The sequence below is a fragment of the Furipterus horrens genome, unplaced genomic scaffold, assembly GCF_987537825.1.
Source record: "Furipterus horrens unplaced genomic scaffold, mFurHor1.1.pri manual_scaffold_1, whole genome shotgun sequence".
Taxonomy (NCBI): Eukaryota; Metazoa; Chordata; class Mammalia; order Chiroptera; family Furipteridae; genus Furipterus; species Furipterus horrens.
This window is the reverse complement of record NW_028327171.1, coordinates 95635137-95658945: the sequence shown is the minus strand read 5'-3', so window position 1 is coordinate 95658945 and position 23809 is coordinate 95635137. Positions and strand designations below refer to the sequence as shown.

Here is a 23809-nt window from a genome sequence, read left to right as displayed (position 1 = left end):
TTTTATTAGGAAACAGTAAAGGACAACTGATATATCATCAGTGGTAACTGAGTATTTGATACTAGCAAACAAGACCTCAGGAGAAATTATCAGACTTAAGTTGGCCAGAAATTTTTATAACAAAGTGTTTGGCAGTTTGTCTTTTTAGAGAGAGGGTAAAGATTGAGTCTTACTGGTTTTAAGTCTTAAGGTGCTTATCATGAAAGAAACACCCTAAAATTTGTTCGCTGGTTCATTCAACAAATAGTTTTTGAGCACTTAACTGTGCCAAGTACTGTGCTGGAGAGGAATAAATTCTTGCCTCTGAAACAATTGATCAATTTACTCCGGCACATTAGATAAAGCAATTCTAGTACATGGGATGGTGATCTTTGTTCCTGTGGGAAATTGATTAGAAGCTATGCAGGAAATGACTCCTCAAATAATACACGTATTAAGAAAAATCTATAGCCATCTGGGGCCTGGACTAGTGAAAATATAATTACTTGGTACATATGTGGGTGATGTGCCTGAGAAAAGACTTAGTGGTCAATAGCTGAAGGCCTAGGAGAGAGAACTCTGAAAATAAAGGTTAGGAGCCTTTAGGAGAGCAGGCAGTTTAGCAAACAGCATGAGAAGGGCTGACTCACGCAGGTCTTGATGCTGCATGGAATCTTCAGTTGAAGAAACTCTACAGACAACAGAACTATCTCCAGAGACTTGGAACTTAGAAAGGGCAGAAAAACGGTCAGCAGAATTTTGAAAGTCACTGAGTTGCATCATGGGTGGCAGCAACAAGGTCCATTCCAACCCGAGACTGAGGAAAGGAGTCCCAGACAGAAGGCATGTCACTTTCTCTGTGGCTGGAATTACTCTAAGAAAGATGTTGGCTTGTTAATAAAGGTAGAAACAACTTTAAGAGATGTACATTTGCTCCCTCGCCTTTATACTTCCCTTCACACTATGTTTTGCAGATCTTTTGTACCCAAAGATTTCTTCCCATTGTAACAAAATAACTAGGTGCTTTAATTAAAGGCTTGAGCTCAAGGTTCTGGAAGGAATACAGTGGCAAAGAGAAGGGCCAGTCTTCGCCAGCAAGGTAGAGGTTAGACATGCTCACAAACTCACAGAAAGTCTTTAAAGATCAAAGCTTGATTCCCTGGAGGAGTGACAATGGAAATTGGCTCAACCCTGTATTTACCAAGTGCCTAGTAGTAGTATAATTTTCCAACAATGTTTTTAAGGGCCTATATAGCTGAGATTATTTTTAAAATGAGTAAGACATGGCAACATGGTTTAGTAGCAAAGTTAAACCTGTAAGTAATAAATGCCAGGAAAGTATCATACTAAAACTATGCATAAGGTAAAAAGGTACAATTATACCCAAAAGAAAGGGATAGGGGATTAGGGAAAAGGTTTATAAATGAGATGACTTTAAGTCTTAAAAGATGAGCACATGTCTACCAGGTGAATGGAGCAAGTTATTTGCCAGGTGGATGGGTGAGGCAGGAGGGAGGGGAAATGTTAGTGGCACAGGCAGCTTATTTAAGAAGGTGAAAATGTTCTAATATCAACAAAGCATAGAGTTACAGAGAAGAGACACACAGTAAGAAAAACTAGGCCGAATATCAGGCAGGCTCCAGATCACAAAGTAGTGTGGTTAAAAGTGCCCATGGTTAAATTGTCAGGAATTCTGAGGGCCAGTTGTTAAATCCAGCCATTATAAGCAATTAAGTTATGTAAACTTGCACTTAAATAAATTATATTACAAACTAAAGTCAAATATTCAAACAGGTCACTTTCAAATTTATTTTGCTACATTTCAATAGTACCTAAACATAGTACCTATGTTTTTGAGGATATTTATGTTTATCGTCTGTTTATGATACAGAGATCTGATTAAGATCACTGGGGAGAAGTAGGAGGGGCCATCGGAGGAGTTGGCTGAGGTAAAGGAAGGCAGTCTAGGACAGAATTGGCTGAGAAGCTGAGTGCCGTCAGAGCCAATGGAAATAAAAAGAGGGCTGGCGCTTTGGTTCAGGAGCTTTTCTGGCTCCCTCTCAGGCTCCGGCTCTGCTTTGGGATCTCAGGCTCTTCTTCCTCAAGGATGCCTGGATGATGGTGCTGCAGCTGCCTGCATTTCCCAAGGCATGGTATTTTGTATGGAAAGGAACTCTGGGCACAGCCTAGGATTGGGCTGGCCTGGCAAAGGGTGGCAGGGTTATCCTTTGGGTGCTCTAGAAGGAACAGGCTCAGGCATAAGCTGCTATTCTTCCAGAATTGTGTAGCTTTTGGTATTATGTTGTTTTAGTTTGTAAACTAACCCTACAGAAACCAACAGGGGAATGACAGGGGAACCAGGTGTTAAGAGTTTAGCATTCATTGATAGGCTTAAGTGATTAAAGCTGTGACTTGATAGGCTTCAGTGACTGCTTTTGAATAAAAACTCTTCCTTCATCACCAAACTTTTGCCTCTGGAATTTTGCCTATGGGGTGTCAGCGGGCAGCAGGACCCCCAGCTTGCAGTTTGGTAACATAGTTGTTTACAAAAGAATGTCCAGCCTAAGAAAAGGTCTTATGAGACTTTTTTGAGCATAAAGGACAAAATTTACCAGAATGCAAAATCTCAATGGACTGAGAAAATGCTCTGGAAAAGGGCAGTTGTGCAGTTTATTTTATACATTACAATCAAAGGAGAAAACAGGAAGGATTACATGAAATCCATTGGTGGTAGATTACGAAGGTGGGAGAAAGCAAAGCAGGGAAATCTGGGTCTGGAAAAGAATATCACTCTGATATTTCAAAGGTATGTTATCTTAGATGCGCAAAGACAGTAGACCGTTTCAAAAGTAAAGACTGACCTTTGTCAAGGAAGCTACGGCCCAGGACATGAGCCACTTTCAGATAGGAACTTTTATGTTCAGACCACCCTGTCTCTGAGTTTGTAAGACCCACCCTATAGGTTTCCCCTGAGCTTGTCAGATTGAATATGTGGCCCCTTTTCATCCACATAATGTATATCCTATATAACGATGTACTGTTGGCCACTTCATCCCAGCTTCCTTGTATTCAGTGACATCACAGTGGTAGCATGAAGAGTATTTATGTTCCGAATGTTGGTTGGTAAACTATAAATCAGGGCTTCTCCCATCCCTGGAAATCTAGACTTACGTATCATGCAAAAAAATGATTTTTTTTTTTTCCATAGGGAAAGAGAACCATCAGTTTAGATTTGGGCAAAGGGAAGGGAGAAGGTCAGATGACTCACAAGTTTTGACTTGTACACAGGGGTAATGGTGGTGCCATTTATAGTAAAGGGACTCATATTTAGGGAAGCACATAAAGTGGGAAGGATAATAAGGTTTGTAAGGACTGCATTTGGGAGGCCCAAGGTTCATCCCAGTTCATTAGGCAGTAGTTTTATGTATTTGGAACTCAAGAGTAAAGTCTGGAATGGAGGAATATACTGGAATCATCTGCATGCAGGTAGCACTGAAAACCCAGAATATGGGTATGGTCACTTGAGGTGAGTAAGTAAGTACCACAGTCAGAATGAAGGGAAATATTAACATTACAAGGTGGGCGAGGAGCCAGCAAAAGGGGTTGATGTAGCATGGTTAGAGACACCTCGGGGATGAACAATGTCAAAGCTTCTGCCCCCACTGGTCCTTTGAGAGAGGGAGGCTGGCATATAAACCAAGCATCTCAAAGTAGTACTATCAAAAAGGCATGAACAGAGCACTTGCTTTTAATGAAAGAGCACAGAGGACCCACCAATGAACTTTCTGGACAGAGAGAGTGGAGGATGAGTCAGCAAAGGCTTCCCTGAGAAGCCGACATTTGAGCTTCTTTTTAGTAAAAGAAAGTTTATCTGTCAGCAAAACCCTGAAAGCCCAAGAAAAGAGAAAGCCCAAATGGGAAAGAATCATTTCCAATATGGACACATTTGGTTAAAAAATATTACCTGCTTTTTCTAGGTATATTCTCTAAACATAGCAAATCATCACATTTTTTCATCAAACCAAGTTGTACATATATGATTATGTTCTGAACTAAAGTTACTGTAGATTTGTATTTAAAAGGGACCTTAAAAATCTATATCTAAATTCCACCCATCTTCCTCCAGAAAATAAAAGTTCTTGAGTCTTTTTCTTTTGAAGTCCCAAATTTGATGGATATTTGACATGTTCCTTTTGAAAATGGTTATGTGGAGGGTAATATTCTCCTTGCTCTCTATCTCCATCCTTCACAAAACTCAGGCTTGCCAAAGCTCCTGACCTCCTCTCCTTCACACAGGCCTTTCTGTTGGTTCCTCAGAGAATACCATATGTTTAGATTTGTCTGGAAGTACCTCTGAGATCAGCAAATGCAGCAAAAGCAAATATATTATGTGGCCTCACTTATTCTTCCTTTGCATTGCACATACTGAGATTGGTTAGAGGGGTCCCGTCGCTTTTAAAATAATGCCAGAGTTCCACAGGATAAGGCACTCAGAGGCTGCTGGCTGTTCAAGCATTTTCCATGCCACTGAATACAGGGCATGGAGTGCTTTCATGAAAAAAAAAAAAAAAGCTCTGGGGAAAAATAGAGCACTGAAGTAATTAAATAATGTACTAGAATACACTAAATTTCACTGATTCAAACTCATGGAATTTGTGATGTTACCTTCTACAAAGCTAAATTTTAAAACAACTTTTTCTATCTTTAGATAGTGAAGTTTCCCCTCCCACTTTCTCTAACCATTAAACATTTGAAAGGATACCACACAACTAACACTCCAATTTGGGGTCGTGGAGTTAAGAAGGTCCAATTCATGTCAGCTTCAGAAGTCCTAACTACTTCTTTGCCTCCACTTTTCTTTCCCCATGGATTGTGTTCATTAGTTTCTCACTGGACTGCGCTCTGTGCATAAAAGCAGAAAGGCAGTGACTCCTAGGTATCATCATTGTTCTAATTATGTTGTACTTAGTTAATTCTTACACTTTATGATGTAGGATTATATCGTCATTTTACAGATGAGGAAACCTCAGGTAGGGTAAGTATACTGCTGTCTCAGGGCTAGTAAATGGTGAGTCAGGATTTAAACCAAGCTCTATAGTCTGTTCTTAACCATTATGCTATACTTCTTCTACTGGTATACTAATTCATATTTATTAATTTTGTTATAGCTATATTTAACCCTAGAAAACTCTCATGGGTGAGGACATTTTCTCTTTAATCTTTGTAATCCTTATGCCTAGCAGTGACTTATAAGAGTAGACCCTGGAATAGCAACCCTGCCATCCACTATCAGCTCCCTCTAGCACCAGGCAGTGTGGCACACACATAATTCATACATTTTTAATTTGTGAATAATTTGGTGTAAAGGATAACTTATAGATTGCAGCGTTATTGCCCTATAGGACAGTAATCTGTTCTGTATGTGTCACACATCCCCAAGACCACTACCAGGTTTGATTTGTTAGGATTCACAGGACTCATAGTTCTACTCACAGCTATCATTAAGCACAGAGAAAGGATAAAAAAAGCAAAACCCACAAAGGAAAAAGCAACTGGGTGAAATCTGGAAAAAGTAGGCACAAGTTCTGAAGAATTCTCTCCCAGTGGCATCACACAGGATGAGGTTAATCCCAGCAGTGTGTGACAGGACATGTGAAATGTTCACCCGGGAAGCATATTTAGACTCAGTGCCAGAGCTTTCACTGGGAGCAGCCTCTGCCTGGCCCCTACCAAAATTCCACACTCCCAAAAGGAAAGCAGGTGTTCAGCACAAACCACATTGTTTGCACAGACAATTTATTCAGCGAGCCAATTTTATCAGTACTGGGAACCCTCCTAAAATTCAAGTTCCCAGACACCAGTCAAGGGCCAATCTTGTAAGCAGGTCTCTGGGAATAAGTTGTCAAGCTATGTTAACTCTTTGGCACAAGAGTTTTATCCCAACATTATTTCTCAATGCTGTCAATCTCTCTCTCTCTCGTGTAACTTTGAGAGACATAACCCAAGCAAGAAATGAAGTCCAACCAAACTTAAAAGCTAAAAAACACTCAATAATACCAAAACTGACTACTGCATACTTATTTTAAAAAGAAAAACCTTTATATTTCGTATTTTCTTACCATATTTGCATTCCTGAAAAGTCCTCTAATTTAGGTGGCAACCATTTGCCTATTTAAACTTACGGCACATTTTAATAAAAAAAGAAATGTTCCTGCAGGTAGGCAAATAATATATAAAGATTAATTCCCTCTCTAAAATATGAAAATAATCATTGTTTAAGATGAATTTCCCCATTTAAATACATATACCCCAAAATTTAGAAATAATATATCCCTTTTATAGCACTGTAGTTCTTAGCCTTTAAAAAAAAGATAACCTTAATTTTAGGCTCAAATGTAACATGAAAATACATAAAGTACTATCTTTATTTTTCAAACTTTATTATGCTTCAGACATTTCTTTAACCTTTCAGATTTTCCTATATTTTGTGAACTGCATTTTAAAATCAGAATTTTACAAATCTCCATATACGATACCAAAAATACAAAAATGTTAAGCTTTATTAATAATTCTAAAGAGAATAGAACACAATTAAAAGTTGGCATAATTAACAAAAGCACTAGAAGTTAAACATCTCTTGAATAAAAAAAATAGAAAATATATTAATGAAAAAAGGAATCAGGGACTCGGGGAAGATGATGTTCCAATTTCCCAGCAGCTGGCGGTCAGCCCTCTATATCTGCACGTTTCATATTCCTGGATTAAACGAACCACAGAACAACAACAACAAAAAAGACTCCAGAAAGTTGATCCTTAAGCAATACTGCATAACAACTATTTACATAGCATTTGCATTGTATTAGGTATTATAAATAATCTAGAGATGATTTTAAAGTATACATGAGGTATGCAGGTTATATGCAAATACTATGGCATTTTTCTGCAATGGACTTGAGCATCTCTGAATTCTGGTATCTGAGAGCTGGGGGTGTCCTGGAACCAATCCCTGGAGGATAGAGGGACAACTGTGCTTTCTTCACAATTTGTACCACTGAAGTGCAAAGATATCATTAAATAAAACCTCATGTGATATTTACAAAGTAGTGGTAAGAGGAAAAACCTTCTAAGTATCAGGGTCTTCCATTTGTTATACCTCTCCCAATCTCTGGATCCATTAGTTTGCATTCCAACTAACAATGTGATTCTAGTTAACTCCAGTTGAAAGTTTGTCAATTAAGTCATCAATAGTGTAAACAAGAAGTTGAATGTCTGCTTTTTCCTTCATCCGGTGATCACTATGTTTTCGAAGGATGACATCTACATCTGTGCTGACTACGTGGTCAGCAACCTGAATGGATGTATGCCAGGGCACAACATCGTCCTTCATGCCGTGGAGCAATCTTACAGGGCAGTTCACAGGAATAGGGCTATGTAACAGGCAGTGGTGTTCAGCTTCTTTAATGAAACTATACTGAATATGATAAACTCCGTCTTCACTGTATTTTGATGGCATGCTCCAGACACCTTTCATCTCTATTTCCTTTTTTATCTATTGGGAAAAATTAGGAAAAGAAAAGTATTTATTAAACATTAACACATGCAATAGCATTAAACTATCTAAGACTTTCAACAGTAAAATAAATGTTTTATATATGTGTGTATATATATATATTTAGGCATTTTAATGTATTTCTTAATTCCAAAAAGATTTGATTCAGTGAAACTGAGTGGCTGAAATCAATTGATTTCAGTGAAAAAGCTGTGTATCTGAAAGCCATACTTCTAAATATATCTCAAGTTATTTGTACTTAATGAAATTTTAAAAACTATAAAATATACAAATTCATATTAATATCATGGGGTTTTTCTGCATTAAAAAACATGTGACCCAAATATTTAAAGCAAAAATGATACTCAGGTATCTTCAAAATACTCGGGATTACTCCTGAATTTGTAATTTCAGTAATCAGAACTTAGTTTCACTGGTTATTTGATAAAGTGGAAACTATGCTAACTATTGAGACACAATTTAAAGTATTCTTCCCCAAATAGCTATCATCTGCCACTGAATTGAATGAATATTGTTCATTTGAAGAACAAACTTTACAAAATGTTTTATCCTGAATCCTCAGAAAAAAAAAAAAGGTTCGGAAATAGCAAAGACAGTATTAACCAAAGAAAATGTATAACATGCATAAGTCCCATTCCAAGAAGAAACTGTATCAAGGTACAGTAGTCCCTCTTATATCATGGTTCACTTATTGCGGCCTCACCGAATCGCGGGATTTTTAAAAACATTATATTTAATTATTTATCGCGGATTTTTCGCTATATCGTGCAATTTTGCAGTACTGTATACATATGTTGTTAAAGTTTCGTAGGTTTAAGAGTGCAGAACATGTTTAAGAACATAAGTAGTGTTTATAAAAGTGTGGAAAAAGTGAATAAGGGACTGGGAATGGTTTATAAGTGTGTGGGAATGGTTTATAAAGCCTTAAAATATATGTAAATACTAAAATAAATGTGAGGTTCCTACTTCGTGGATTTCCACCTTTTGCGGGGGGGGGGGGGGTCTGGAACGTAATACCCACGATAAGTGAGGGAATACTGTAATGTGGTTGAAAAGCTTGGATTCCAAACAGCTGTACAGCCGTCTGTCGCCCTCTAGCGACCAAAGAAGGAGACAATGATTAGTCAATGAAGAGGTATGCAGAGTTCCTACACGATGAGATGGGCTGGTCTTACATCCCACTTCTGCTCCCTGAATAGCTAGGGCTGTTTTGGGTGGAAAAGAAGACAGTGGCCTAGTGTCCCTGTTCTTCCCTTACACATGCTTTTAAGTTAACACGGCCCCACATGTTTCTGTTAACAACTGTTTTCTGGTCTGATTTAGGATTAGCAAAGATATGCTCTGATTTTCAGAATATAAATCTTTCAGTCCCTCAGGGGGTATCTAATATCACCTATATACTGCACTGTATGCTCACCACCCAAAGTCTAGCCTGCTTCCATCACCATATTTTTGTCCCTCTTACCCTCTTTACTCTCCCTCCTCCTTTTCTTCTGGAAACCACCATACTGTTGTCTGTGTTTATGAGTTTAACTTTGTTGCTTTCTGTTTTATATCCCACACATGAATGAAATCACACGGTACCCCTATGTTCACTGTTTAATGCAGCATTATTCACAGTAGCCAAGACATGTAAACAACCTAAGTGTCCTTCGATGGTTAACTGGATAAAGAAAATGTGGTGCGTATATGCAATGGAATACTACTCAGCCATAATAAAAGATAAAATACTGCCATTTGCAACAATATGGATGAATCTTCAGAGTATCATGCTAAGTGAAATATTAATAAGTCAAATGAAAAAGGACCAGAACCATAAGGATATGGTTTTCTAACAAGCTGCCAGGTGATACTGCTGCTGCTGGCCTGGGGACCCTACTTTGTGAGCCCCTGCACAAGACCATTTTCCTTTTCTTAATTTTCTTGGCCTCAGGCCTGCCACGCTCCTAGTTTCATAGTTAAAATTTAGATAAAAAACAAACAAACGCACACACACACAAAAAAAAACCCCAAGGAAAATGCAAATGATTGCAATAAATACATAAATAAATAAAACAAAAATAAATATTACTCATTACTTCTTTATCGTTGCAAGCAACTGAAGTGCTTAAACATATATCCAATAATAAAGTATAATAAACTAATTACCTTCCCAGTTTTATCAGAAACTTCATTTCTATCATAATTTGCTGAAGAACATGATAATAAAAGCACTTTTTTTAAAGGTGAGAATTTAGAGTAAACAGTCAACTAAGTGTCTAAGCCAGAAATGGCAGATCCCAACTCTTGTGTGCCGATTCTGATGGACTGACAAAGTGTACTTGGAGAGCTCTGCTGAGAGGCTCTGAGGCTGCTTTCTGGCTAAAAAAAAGGTTCATAATTGATGAGTCAAAGTTTAATATGGTCATAAGAATAGGTACAATAATATTTCCTATATGCCATAAAATAAGAAGAGGTCCAAGAAGAGACCATGATGTGTGATCCAAATAAGTAAATGTGATTAATAAAGAAAATGCTGTTTAAAAAATTTAAAGTGTTATTTCATTAACATGGCTCAAATATTTGCCAGAATGAATTGAAGTGACTAAAGAAATGGAAACCTTAAACAAGAGACCAAATAGTAAAGAAAGCAAAGAAATTTTATGTAAAAAAGCAGCTAAGACAAAAGATGGGCCAATGTAAGTCAAAGGAAAGGTGGCACATAAACAAACATTCAAAGAAAGAGGAAGCAGGAGAATGCCAGGAGGTACACATCGAGGTTGCCGGTGACTTACCTCAACAGGAAGCTGATTAAACTTTGTCACCAGGCCATCTACAGCTGCAGCTATACCAATAAGAGCCACAACCTTTTGTGGCCGTGCAATTGCAGCATGAAGCATAAGCCACCCACCGAGGCTAGATCCAACTAGTATCTAAAAATAAAAATATGTATAGTTTTAAAGAGGAATTTCTTTTTCTTTTCTATAAGGGGAGTAATTTCATAGAATGTATGTACTTTTTTTCTTTTATACCCTTTGGCTTCCAGAATTAAAATTATGGTTATTTCTTGTTAAAGTATTTAGTCTATAATAAAGAATTATAAAGTTAAAATAAAATTTGTAAAATTGGTAAGATGATAGTTACATTTTAGGAGAAAGTAAAAATAACAGAAAATTTAAAATCAATGATCAAAATTGGTTCTTACAAACATTTAAATAAATGTTTATATCTAAAGAAACAGCTAAAATATCATGAGGTTATCATCAACAATTATATTTAACAAAAATAGTCACCTGTGGTCCTACAGCTAAGTCATCAATTATAGAAAGAACATCTTTTCTCCATCTTCCCACTGTACATTCTTGTAAATTACCATCTGAATTTCCAACCCCTGAGTAATCAAACCTGAAAAAAGGGAAAATACAAATCTATGTCTAGGTATCTACAAATCTATGTCTAGGTATTTACGTATTTACTTCTCTGATTTTTTGAGAAATATAGCACATTCGTCATTATTACAATGCCTAAAATACATTAAAATAATATATATTCCAGCAAATCATATTGGCTTAAGTGTCAAATACCTCCTGGAGCCGCCCACCTCTGATCTCCTCCACTGCCGGCAGCCTGGTCCACATCACTACCCCTTCCTGAGTGGACCAAGAGTCCCCTTCCAATTTTCACGCTCCTAGTTTATTCTCCACATTGTAGTCAGTGATCCTTTTAAGACAAAAGTCATGTCTTGCACAAACCATCCAAAGGCTTTCAATAATCTTCAAATAAAATCTGAGGTCCTTAGCACAGTTTGGCCCTGGATGCTAACTTCTCTGATCTCCTTCCTTACCACCCTGTCTTTCTCCCAATTGTATCCTCACTTTCCTTCTTGAAGTTAATGGAAAACACCACCCATGTTCCTGCCCCAGGAGTCTGACAACAGCTTTTCTCTCCACATGGAATGCCCTACCTCCAGATGTCCACTTAGACGGCTCCCTCACTTTATTCAGGCCTTGGGCTCAAATGTTCCATCCTCAGAGAAGCCTTCTCTGAGCACTCAATCTAAAATTGTGCTTCTTTCATCACTCTCTATTTCCTTACCCTGCTTTATTTTCTTCACAGAAAAACATTGCTACTTGGCTTTATAGATGACATTTGATTATTTTTTCGTGATCTACCTCCCACACTAGAATGGAAGCTCCCTGTGACAGCAGGCTTTCCCAGTGCTGAGATCAGTACCATGCACGTGGTAAATGCCTAGTACATAGTACTGAATTAGTAGATGAGCGAGGAGACCAGAATCAAAGTCATCATCACCAGCCCATGCACTTAAGTTTGCTTCCCCTTCCAACTTCCTATCCTCCAGGCTCAAAGTCTGCCTGCTTTGTGAATTTCACCTCTCTTCAAGGTCTCAATTCAATAAATCATGAAGTATCAATACCACTTGAGTAATTACCATTAGTCCTAGTCATACTGAACTACTCCCAATTCCTAGATGTGCCCATTCATAACTTTGAGCCTTTACATGATGTCCCACTGCGCAGAAGACCTTCTTTCCCAACCAAACTCCTGGTCATATCACCTCCTTTGAGGAACTTTCCTTGACACCTATGTCCTGTTTAGTACCAATCAGTCACTTTCTTTTGTATGCACTCAATGAACACTTTCCATATTGTGTGTTGTCATCAAGTTTCGAGTATCTTGTCTCTCTTTGACTAGAAGGTCAGTTCTTCAAGGGCAGACTGTTTTATTCAAGTTTGTTTTTCCAAGGTATAGAACACTGCCTGCCCTGTACTATCCTCACACACTCTCATTTGTTTTCTCTCATTCATTCCTTTCTCTGCAATTTGGTAAACCAGTATCTTGGTGTAGGTCTTTGTTGTCTTAAAACCAGCCTATCACAAAGGGCTATACTTTATAAAGGTTTATAAAGCTGTACAGAGCTGTATTTTAATACCATACCACTTAACAGTTAATAGTCCTAACGGGGTCTCCATGACTATTCTCTTCAAATGGATCCACTTTTTAACTGTCAGGATTTTTCTAAAAGATTATATTGATATAGCATTAACTTCAATGGCTCCCTGTGACATACAACATAAAAAATTAGCACTTTAGGCTGTTTTTAGACCATTACAGTCTGGTCATCTCAGATCAATCTCTTATCATTTCATCAAAGGGAACTACCACATTAGCCAAACCGACCAACTTGCTGTTCCTAAGACAGGCTCCATGTTTCCTACCTCTGCTTCATGCCTCATACTATTTCCTTCTCCTGAAATATCTTCTTGTATCACCTTCATTACTAATATCCTCGCTCAGAGCTTAGCACAAATGAAACTTGTTTTGCTAGAAAGGCTTCCCAAATTAAAAAAAAAAAAAACTCCAATGAAACTTCTATAGAAATCATTTTTTATCAGTTATGTTAAGTTATTACATCCTGCTTTGTAAGACAGTTTGTGTGCATGTATGTGTCTCATCATTCCTCTGAGACTGTAAGATCTTGGATGAAAAAAAACATTATCTTATTTCTGTCTTTGAATTCTCCATAGTGGCTAGGTATGTGAACTTCACACACTGAATACTATAATACATCATAATGAATAGGAATGGAAGGTAAAAGTAAAAAAAAAAAACTAATAAAACCCTAGTAAGCTTAGTATACACACAAGAATATATATGTGGTATATAGTATATACTTATTTTCTTACAGATAAGGGATTTCCTTATAAGTGATGGAGGAAGAAAAAGAAATTAAAATGTTCTTTAGGTATATAGTGAAATGATTTGGATCCTTGGGAAATAGTGTAATAGTTCAGGGTATGCAGGAGACAGACAAGGGAGAAGAGGAGAGAAAGGCACTAACTAGTCCTCCTTTTCCCCTTCTTGATAGGCAATTGGACATTTCTCCTTGCCGCATCTTTTACAGTTCCCTTCCAAATATATGGTAAAGATGCAGAATGTGTTAAAGGCCCTTCATAAAGGAAATTATAACCATTTAGTGATACTAAATAGGTTACAAGTTAAGAACCCTAACCAAAAGACAAGGACAATTCAAACATATTCAGTAGTTTAGAGTTACAAAAGTCTGTCCTAACAGCCTCAATATTCCAGGACATATTCCCATATCTAGAATTAAATATTCTATTAGAAATAATTATGAGGGGGATAAGTAAGGGAAGGGATTAGTCAAAGAACCCGTATAAAAGACTCATGGACATGGACAACGGGGAGGGATATGATTGCGGGAGAGGGGGTGGGTTGGGTGGGGGAGAGAAATTAGGGGAAAAGGGGACAACTGTAATTGAAAAACCAAAATAAAAAAAAAAAAAGAAAGAATTATGATAGAACACCAGCCCTAAAACAACATGTTACAGTCCTCAGCTCTGCTGTGATTCATTTTATCTTCTGCGTGGTGACAGCAATCATGCATAAAATAACATTTTCATACAGCCATATGTACTACTTGTATAATATACAAAACTAACCATTTCCTCATTCAAAGTAAACTGAGAAACTGGAATGTAAATAGGAGATAAAATCTCTAATAACAAGCTAAATGCAATCAATACTTAATAGTGATTAGACTGTAGTGGAGTTCTGACAAAAAAAAAAAAAAACTTGATCGAATTAAAAATCTATAGTGAAAGGCTACATTGTATAAAGGTGTATAAAGCTATACATAGATATAGTTTAATACCATACCACTTAATAGTCAATAGGCATTAAAATTTCATCCTGATAATTTAATGTATCTTTAAAAAGAAAATGTGTTTCACATGTATCCAAAATGCAGGAAACCCACATATGTCTTACGGGGAGATAGGAACTGAATACGGCTCTCACAGCCTCAGCTTAAATTCAAGAATGATAAAAAGGTGATTTCATGATTCCAAATCTTTTAGGGACAAAAAGGGAGGATGGGAATATTTCTGTTATCATGATATTTTGCTCAGGCTAGTCCTCTTCCTAGACAGCACTTCCTTCTTACCCCAATCCTTATTATTCTTCAGTGTTCCTTTATCAAGACTTTTTTATCCACTTCAATCCCCAGTTTTCTTTCTCTCACCTGATACAATTAAGTGTACTGCTCTTTCAACACTATCACATTCTGATGAATATATTTTCCAAGTTTCTCATCTATATTTTATTCTGTTTTCCCACCCTGAGAAAATGTCCTTTAAGGGCAATGACCACATTTTATATTTGACAGCACCCAGTACAGTGCTAGAAAGTCTACTTGCAAAAGATAAACTAGTCTTCAGAATAACAGTTAAGTCAGAACAGATTTGTAAGAGTTCTGAGCATGGAAACAAAATAATTCAGTTAACCTGACAAAAGGAATAAGACTAAATCCATATAATTGACATAATCACTGCTAATATATTAAACAGATAAAGTCTACAAGTTTTTTACTTATATTATTTCATTTCTAAAAACTCCATATTTTAGATATTTGAGCAAATATCAGCGGAACTATTTTTTAAGCCATTAGTGCTCGAAAAAAATTCAGAAATTACCTTAATCTAACCTTCTCTGTTTTTTTAATGATGAAAATAGGCCTGATGTTTATAAACTGACTCATCCTGTCACAGTGGTGGCTAGACTTGATTCTAGAATCCATGTTTCTGGAATTCTAGGCTCATGTTCTTTCTATTAAACCATACTATCTCTTCTGGCAAATTAGGCACTAAATAAATGATTGTTATAGGTAAACAAACCTAATAACAATAACATAAACATGTTATTTTACTAAAATAGTTACCAGCATAAGATATTATGAACTGTGAAATCAAGTTTTAGTTAAGCAACACATATCCCTATTTATGCTTATACATATTCAGATTACAGGAGTGAGGAAAAGAGAAAACTCAGAGGAAATGTGAATTATACAATTCTAATTTTATAATAGAGGAGGTCCTCTAATGTTTTGTTCACAGTTTTTTATTATTAACGTTGATGAGATGTCACAGGAATTTAACTTTTGTTTATATCACTTAGTCTATGGTAAAACTGGTTTGATTATATGTCGTTTCACTTAAAGTCACAGGACTTATCAATGATGTAAGGACTTGCTGTACTTTTAAATACCTATATTATTTTTAAATATATATTTTAAAAAGTAAGGTAATAAACAGTGGTCAAATAGAAGTTCTTAAGTCCCTAATGGAAAATCACAACATAATTACAAGAGATTACAAGAAAGCCAACTAGTATGGTTTGTTGTCATATTATTGTATCAAAAGATCTTAGTTAGCACTAGTTTCCTTCCCTGCCAGCATTGTGAGTGTGGCACAAAGACATTTTGAAAAGGTTGCATTTACAAGCACCTTAAATCACAAGAAAGTTTACAGACTGTTAAAACAAATTAATCTATGAAAATCTATTAACTCTCTGCTGCCATGCTAAATGGTAGTAATATTTTCTCTGTAATGTGTTGTTCCTACCTTATATAGGCGTGACCTAGAGATTTGCAAAACTCCTCAACCGCCAATGCTTTTGTACCATTCATATTAGAAATATAGCCAGGGATGAAGATAATTCCTGGACTTTTGCCTTTTAGTCTCTTATAAGCCAGGTTTGGAAGGTCTGGTCGACTAAGGAAAGAGATTGATGTCTTTTGTCTGCAAGCTAAACAGAGTACATAAAACATAAACCATAGTTTGCAAATATAGCTTTTGGAAAACCACATATATATATTGTTTTTTTCAGTCCTAACTTTCTTGTTGAAGTAATGTCAAATACTATTTCCACTTAATAGAAAAAAACAAAAAACATACTGGGAGTATTAAAGTCACAAGTCTGTGCAGATCCTTTAAAATCATTTCAGAATCAGTACCTTCTTTAAGCAAGGTCCAATCCTGATTCTTTCAAACTACACGATGAGGCAGAAATTTCAGGGCAACAAGACAGTCATCAAAAATGTTTTCCTGTTGCTGCTATAGCATTTGTCTGAAATAGTATCAATCAACACTCATATTTACTTACACTAACTTGAGCCCTCTTGTGGAATTTATCTTCTTTTCAATTTTTTTAATGTTTGAGGAGTTTCGCATCCTCTATTTTCTCATGGGAAGAGGGAGAAACAAGTTTGATATGCCCTTTGGGGAAATATTTCCAAAGGGGGAGGTGCTTTGCCTCTTTTATTATTGACTCCCTCTCCACCCACCCAATCATGGGTCACGGTAATAGCCAATCATGATTCTCCACCAGCTGCGGTGCCTTCCCCGAGCAGGGTTTTTTTTTTTTTTACAAGTAACCTTGAAAAATATATGATAGTATCACTTTTGGAAAAAGATTTCTCATTGGACTCTGCTATTACTGTGCTTTATTTGTTGGTTAGCATTTCTGTGATTGGTACACACAGATATTAATGCAATTCAAGTCCAACAGCACAAATTGTAAACCTTACAGGGTTACTCCATTTCATTGTTTTTAAAGTTCTTTCCCTACTATAAAATTAATACTTGATCTTTAAAAATATGTAGAAAGATGTTTTTTAAAAAACAACAAATAAGTCATATATAAACTTACCTCCTCCCTCCAAAGAAATCAAGTTTGTGTTATTTCCTTACAGTCTTTCTGGACCAACAAAATCAGTTATTTTATATTACATAAAACTTTCCTCCACTTTATTGGGGCTAACAAAAACTTCTCCGTCTATTCTATGTGAGTTGAAAAAGTTCACCTCACTCTGTATTTAAGAAGTTACTTTTTAAAAAAGTTAAAATTGAGACCTTAAAGCTATTCCTTTTTCATGGAGGCTTGTTTCAAAGTTTCAATGTCTAGTGAAATATTCTAAATTTAAAACTTTTTAGTGAAAAACAGGCCTAGTAGGCAGTTATGTTGGTTGGCATATTATATAAGCAAAAATGTTCATTTCCCATTTCCTTAGCTCAGCACTCAAAAATCCTTCCTAACCTCCTAATATTACTTCCCAACACAAGAATGTCTCCATGAGACAATGATAACTTATTTAACCTTGGTTGAGGTGTAAGTGCACAGGTTAACATTATATCTATAAATGCTCTTTGCACAATATGGATTAGCGCAAAGCCTGGTGCATAAGCGCTCAATGACTGGTTGCTAAATAAATGGAAGAGTGTTACAGTCTTTAATAAAATGACGTATCATACTCTGTTAGAACCTGCGAGCTAAGTGTCGCTGGTTCGATCTTCCAGTCAGGGCACATCAGAGAAGGAAAACTCTGACTCCAAAAAACCTCCGCTGCCTTGCGGCATACCTCTTCAGGGGAAAGGCTAAGGGAGTAAACCCCGACAGAAAATCCGGAGCCGGAGTCCCTAAGGCGGTTTGATGTTGTAGTCAACACCGGCAACTCCTGCGGCGCACCTGAAGCCAAGCTGTATTTACTCCGTCTTTCCCTTGGACTCTTCAGCTGCGAAGAGAGGGGGGGTCTGCTGCATGGGCAACAGCAGACCCTCCATATCACCCTGCCCAGGCTCTGTAGCTTCAGCGTCATCGCAAGATGTCGATTCAACACGGGAGGAGACAGATACCGTGTCACTCCCGAGTCGGACTGCACAGCCATTCTCGGCGGTGCAGATAGACTCTTAAGAAGCTACACCATCGTCTCTCGAGACGGACGGCTGCCGACGACTCTGTTAGAGAAACGTAACGTCTTTTGGTTGTGTACAATTAAATTAAGTAAAACTATTATACACATTTAAACTCAAAACAAAGGGCATCTGCAACAATTCCCATTCCAAGCAAGCATGCATCTGAGTGACCAAGTTGTGAACATAACAAAACAAAAACGAAAAAGGCGTCATTTACAAAGAAAGACTATATATATGGGAGGGTGGGACTAGGGATGGGGCGGGAACGGGGCGGAACCAAATATAAGATAAAGAATATATTCAAGGGGTCTGATTTTTGGGTTAAATTCCAGTTTCCTTTGTCAAGTAATGATTATGGTTTCCACTGAGAGGGACCATCGAGAAGACAAAACTAGAAATTAGGCTTGATCTTTATACACTTTTTACAAAGAAAATGTTTGCATTGTAAATCGCCTCAAGTCACAGGAGGGCAGGTCCAAACACCTCCCCAGTCACAACTTGGTATCTGCCGCCCCGCCCCCTCTTACAACCCGCAGAGAAAAGAAAAGGCAACTAGTAATGAACGCCTGACACGCACATGTGAGTTTTGGCCATTGCGCTTAGTGCGGAGAAAGCAGGCAGAGCGCGGGATCCTTAAACTAAAGAACGGAAAACGCTAACAAGGGCCGGGGCTGTCCAGGATACCCCGGGGCCGCCCCAGAGTTCTCTTCACAGCCTTCACCAGAATTATCGAAAATGCCTAGAGTAGGGTACTGAGAATGGGGGAAGAACATTTTTAAATGAGGCGCCAAAAACGCACTGGACAAGAACTGACTAAAGTTGGGATATTCGAAAGAACAAGTTCCACTCCCGCCTTTCGGGCACTAACCTGTGAGCCACGGTGATACTCTGAGGGACCTCCGTGCAAATAACGCTCTGAGGCCATGGTGGAAGCCGACCAAGACGGCCGACAAGCCCCACCTCCAAGACGGATCCCAAGTACTCGCAGCCAGCTGTCCCAATCCAGCCATGTTCCCAGAGGCCCCTGCGCCCCTCCCTGACCTACCAAGACGCACAAGGGGCACAGGAACCAAGGTCGCGCATACGCTGACGGCTGGTAGATGGGATTTGCTGAACAGTTCCTGGACTCGGAGGGGTTCTCAGAAGCGCGCATGCGCAGAGCGTGGTTGCTGCCGTCAGTCTTTCGTTTTGGGGCTACTGGTTCTCCGCTTAGGGAGTTTTGCTTGCTACAGTTGTGAATGTATGAGTGCCTTCTCGGTAGACTCCTTATTCAGTGGGCAGGGCTGGAAGCGCGGAGAGGAACTGTATCCGAGGTTCCTAAATTGGAAACCGTCTTCACAATCCCAGGATACTAGGCAGTGGAAGCATAAAATGCCAAGCTTTGCTGCATTACAAGTTACTCTCACTTTTAACCTATATCGGAAGTGCTTCCAAGATCTGACCTTAAACCTTGCGTATAAATACCAAGAGTGGAACGAAATAGTCATGGCTCCTTTGCCCTTTAAAATTCGTTTTTGTTCTAGCTCTTCATCTGCCTGACTACTGAATTATTCTGACCTCTGCTGCGCATTATATGCGCAAATAAATCCCAGTAGGTACAACATCTCAACAGAAGAGTAAAATCTAGAGGATTAAATACATTTAGGAGAATATATTATAGTTTTGGAATAGAAGGAACTTAATCTTAAGATTTGAAGCCCCAAATCGTAAATAAAAATGTTTGGCTGTATCCAGATTTAAACATTCTGAAAGGTAAAAAGTACCTCTAGTCAAATAAGCCTAGAAAAACTCATTTTACAGCACAGCAGAACATTAATACTTCTATTTAGTCTGCTTCTAGAAATGATAAAAAATATAATTCCAATAAAATTGGTCAATGGCTATGAATAAAGTTCATATGCATAAACATGATGTTCAACATTACTAACTGAAAAGTGTGAATTAAAGATATAACATGCCATTTATTTCCCAGATTGGCAAAATTAAAAACAGCAACCATTGGCAAGAATGCTGGGAAACTGGCACTCGTGTGGTTGTTTAGGAATGTGAATTGCTAAACTCTTTTTTCAACTAATCTGACCACATCTTTACAATTTAAAATACGCATCGTTTTCAATGCTCTTGAGATCCACTGGTCCCATTTTGTGACTATCCTATAGAAAACGACATAAACACACAGGATGCATATTATTACTATAGCCCCAGTTTTAGAAGTACACAGAAGAAAAAAATGGCCAATAACAGAAAAAATGGTTTAATAAATTGTGGTACAAGGGTTTCTGGATTCCAGCTCTGACACCCTTCAATGTAATTCTGCAAGGTCTGAAGCATCAACAAGTAAGACCTTATCTAGTTTTTTACTACTTAGAAGTTACTGTGGTTAGTATAATACTTTAAGTGAAGCCACCTTTGCTGTCTTGGTCATAAATATTGCATAAAGGATTGGTGTTAAGAGTCCAAGGCAAAGGCTAAAACGAATGAGCCTGTCTTTGGAGTCTTGAGAACATGTCCTATTGGAACATTCTGGAAAAATTAACTAAATAAAAATTGAATGGATATGTTTCTTGAGAGGTGCAAGACTAAAAAGAGATAGCAAGGATAGCAGCTTTATTTCAGGACATACTTTGAAAGTTGCTAAGGTATTTTGCCAGTTCTTCATTAGGCCTGTTGTAGCTTCCAAAGGGACTAAGTTGATATGGTGATGCTCAATGCACATCACTTCATCCCTTGTATTGTAACAATAAACACTTATCCTTAAGTGTTATGGATAATTGAAAATATTTTCAATCATTCCTGTACCTATTCTCTTTATTTTTGCATGTCTTCTTGTATTTTATGCAAAGCAAAATGAAAAAATTCTCACTTTTCCTCACAGTGGGAAAAACAGTATACACAAAAAGCAGGGAAACCTGCCCTAAACCAATAGCTCAGTTGGTAAAGAGTGTTGTCCTATAGGCCAAGGTTACAGTTCGATGCTGGTCAGGGCACATACGAGAATCAATCAGTGAATGCATAAGTAAGTGGGACAGCAAATTGACGTTTCTTTCTCTCTAAAATCAATCAATAAAATATTGAAGTTAAAAAATTAAAAAAATTGTGGCTATTGTCAAGTGACTATACTTTCACTGACTGATGGGCTTGAAGTAGGCAAATTTGTTTCCATTGAGCTACTTTAAATGTTGCCTTCATTCAGTGGGGGGTTAGAGGGCAAGGATATATTGTTGAGGGGCAGTTTCTTTCTCTGAAATCTGCTGCCTTAGTTCAGGGAGACAAATGAGGCCACCACAGAGTAAAGCCCTAGTGCTTTACTGTAAACACAGTCCTTGTAATCCTCAGTACTAATTGCATCTCTGCAAGAGGACAATAAGATGTCAAGAGTTTTCAGGGTTTATCTTATTTTGTTAGCTACAGGAATGTGGTCAGAGATACTTCTAAGTACTTGTTTTTAAACCACAAATCATATTGTTAGCACACAAATCCTTTTATAGATCCTACAATTGATATTGGCTGATTAGTGCACCCCCTCCCAGCTCCCCTCATGTTATCAACAGGTAACTTCCTAATGAGAGATGAGTTTATTTTCAAATGTGAAATCTGGTCAACATTTTAATCCAAACTCAACATATTTTAACACACATATTTAAAAGGTTTACTACATCATGCAAGATATAAAGTTGATTAGAATATCTTTACAATCCTATGACAAAAGTACAGTACAGAAAAGTTATATCTTTACATTAACCAAGAAAATTTTAGCAATTGCATTTCACACTTTTAGATCACTACAGGATTTAGGGGTGATGTCTGAAAAAAAACAGAATAAAAATGTCTCCTGCAATCGTGATTTTGTCCTCCACTGTTCAAGTAAAATCATGTGTCATCCAGTTGCAAAATCTTATTATTGGCAACATGTATACATGTACTCAAAGCACACTGCAAATGTAAAAAAAAAAGTTGTACCCAGTCAGGCCTGACAAACATGTTATAGGCACTTCTGATCTAATCATTTCACCTTGTACTAGTAAGAAATGTCATTATTTTCTACTTCTATTCATTTGCCAACTTTTAGGAAAGAGTACATTCATACTTACAAACACACAAACCATGATAAATGGCATTTAAAAAACCATTATGAAAGACTTGCCTGAAGTCATTTAATTCAACAAAAATTAATTTAACTCTAAAAAACAAAGGCTAATTGTAAAGAAATACATATCAAAATAGTACATTACAGAGGTTATTGTCAAACTTCATTTGACTTTTTTATAAAACTACAGCATTTCTGTAAGTAAGTATTTTAATTGGTCTGTTCTTTGGTAAAAAAGGAAAAACAGCTCTGATTTAGTTATGTCATGCGAGGCTGCAATTAACAGGTGTGCTCCACAACAAATAAAAACCAGACAATCTGAGGAAACTGGCTACTGGTTATCTTTATCCTCAGCACCGGGAGTAGAGAAACCTTTGGGAAAACAAGCTCCTAACGCTAAATATTCTCTTTACTTTATATTGCCCAACATGACAGAATGTCTGTCCAAGACTGCTTCTTCCTAAAACACACAGCTTTTTGTTCTTTCTCCTTTTACAAAAAGTGGTCTGCTATATATGTACAGTAGCTTACGCTGGTGGCGACTCTTCAATGTCAACTTCCTGGGCACTCGATGTCATCAAAATATCATTTTAAAGTGTAGAGTAACACTAAATGCAGTTCATTTCTCAAAACTACTACCATTAAACAGAAATCACACGAAGTCTTTGGTTTTGGTGCAATACTTAAAAATTAGGGCAAAAGCTCCTCCTGTAATATAATTTTCTCCAAGCCCTTGTTTGCTTATATTCATAAACTAATCCTTGGCAAAATGTTCCTAGTTTTAAAAAGGCAGTTTATTACAATAATGTCAATGCCAATGATTTGGGTCCTAAAATAATTTTATATTTCCAAGTATGTACATTTTGTAAACTGTTTAGTTCACCAAAATCATCAATTAATAAAAAGTTTATTAGAGATGCTCCTATAAGTGATGGTATTTACCAAAATAGTGTTTTCTTTCTCATAGATGCTTCAATTCTTTTGCTACTTATGATCCAGCTTTGAATTAAAACCTCTTATTTCTCATTTACAAATGACTTCCTGTTAATATGAAAGGAGTTCTAAATATACACAGTTAAAGGGATGGGTCTGTTGGGCCTTTCCATCTGGGATAGATTATGGCTTCATTCTTGTAAGAGTTTATTGCAGTATGCCCTAAAGTGGACTGTTGCTCCAGTTCACTACAACAAGAAGTGAGTGTAACCTTCTGCCCCAGTAACTATAACATCCATCCAGATCCGCATGGCTTCCGGCGATGGGGCCACCATATAATAGATTCTGTCATGTGTCTTGACACTAAAGGTGAGTAATGGATTAGGACTCTAAAATACAAAAAAGGAAAAAAATGTAATACAAGCATCTTAACATTTTTAACACAAAATAAAACAAGACACGTATCAGAGCTGCTTCCTGTTTAAAAGTTCCAATTTATACAAATCTACACAGGCATTACTTTTGCTCTAGTATAACTTATATCTAGTACCAACACCCTTCTGAAGACTGACTGTCTTTCTGGCCTTTCTGCACAAGAAGTTTCGCAGAGAGCTCACCAGTCCTCTTAGTAGCTACTCTGTCAAGCTCTAGGAGTGTACCTAGCTGATTGTGGGTGCTTGTTAATAAATA

The 23809-nt window shown here is 37.3% G+C and overlaps 2 protein-coding genes across 2 annotated transcripts in view; both read right to left on the bottom strand.

The window, feature by feature from the left end:
* Nucleotides 1–6521: 6521 nt before the first annotated feature.
* Nucleotides 6522–19189, bottom strand: ABHD10 (abhydrolase domain containing 10, depalmitoylase). Its single transcript, XM_090262563.1, has 5 exons — nt 18968–19189; nt 15970–16153; nt 10822–10933; nt 10324–10461; nt 6522–7528 (listed from the first exon to the last, which is right to left on the bottom strand). The coding sequence occupies exons 1-5, from the start codon at nt 19107–19109 to the stop codon at nt 7184–7186; spliced, it is 921 nt and encodes a 306-aa protein (XP_090118689.1). The 5' UTR covers nt 19110–19189; the 3' UTR covers nt 6522–7183.
* A 1148-nt stretch (nt 19190–20337) lies between these two features.
* Nucleotides 20338–23809, bottom strand: part of PHLDB2 (pleckstrin homology like domain family B member 2) — a 246362-nt gene continuing 242890 nt past the window's right edge. The window contains exon 22 of the mRNA XM_090276411.1: nt 20338–23508. Coding sequence (XP_090132537.1) covers nt 23368–23508 — 141 coding nt within the window. The 3' untranslated portion in view covers nt 20338–23367. The remainder of the gene's footprint in view (nt 23509–23809) is intronic.

Bases quoted from the DNA above. Each gene is read 5' to 3' on its own strand.
- ABHD10 (XM_090262563.1), bottom strand. From the start codon at position 19,109: ATGGCTGGATTGGGACAGCTGGCTGCGAGTACTTGGGATCCGTCTTGG. The intron at 16,154-18,967 runs GTTAGTGCCCGA...TACTCTGTTTAG, and splicing joins AGTATCACCGTGGCTCACAG to CTTGCAGACAAAAGACATCA. The intron at 10,462-10,821 runs GTGACTATTTTT...TTTTATTTTTAG, and splicing joins ACTTAGCTGTAGGACCACAG to ATACTAGTTGGATCTAGCCT.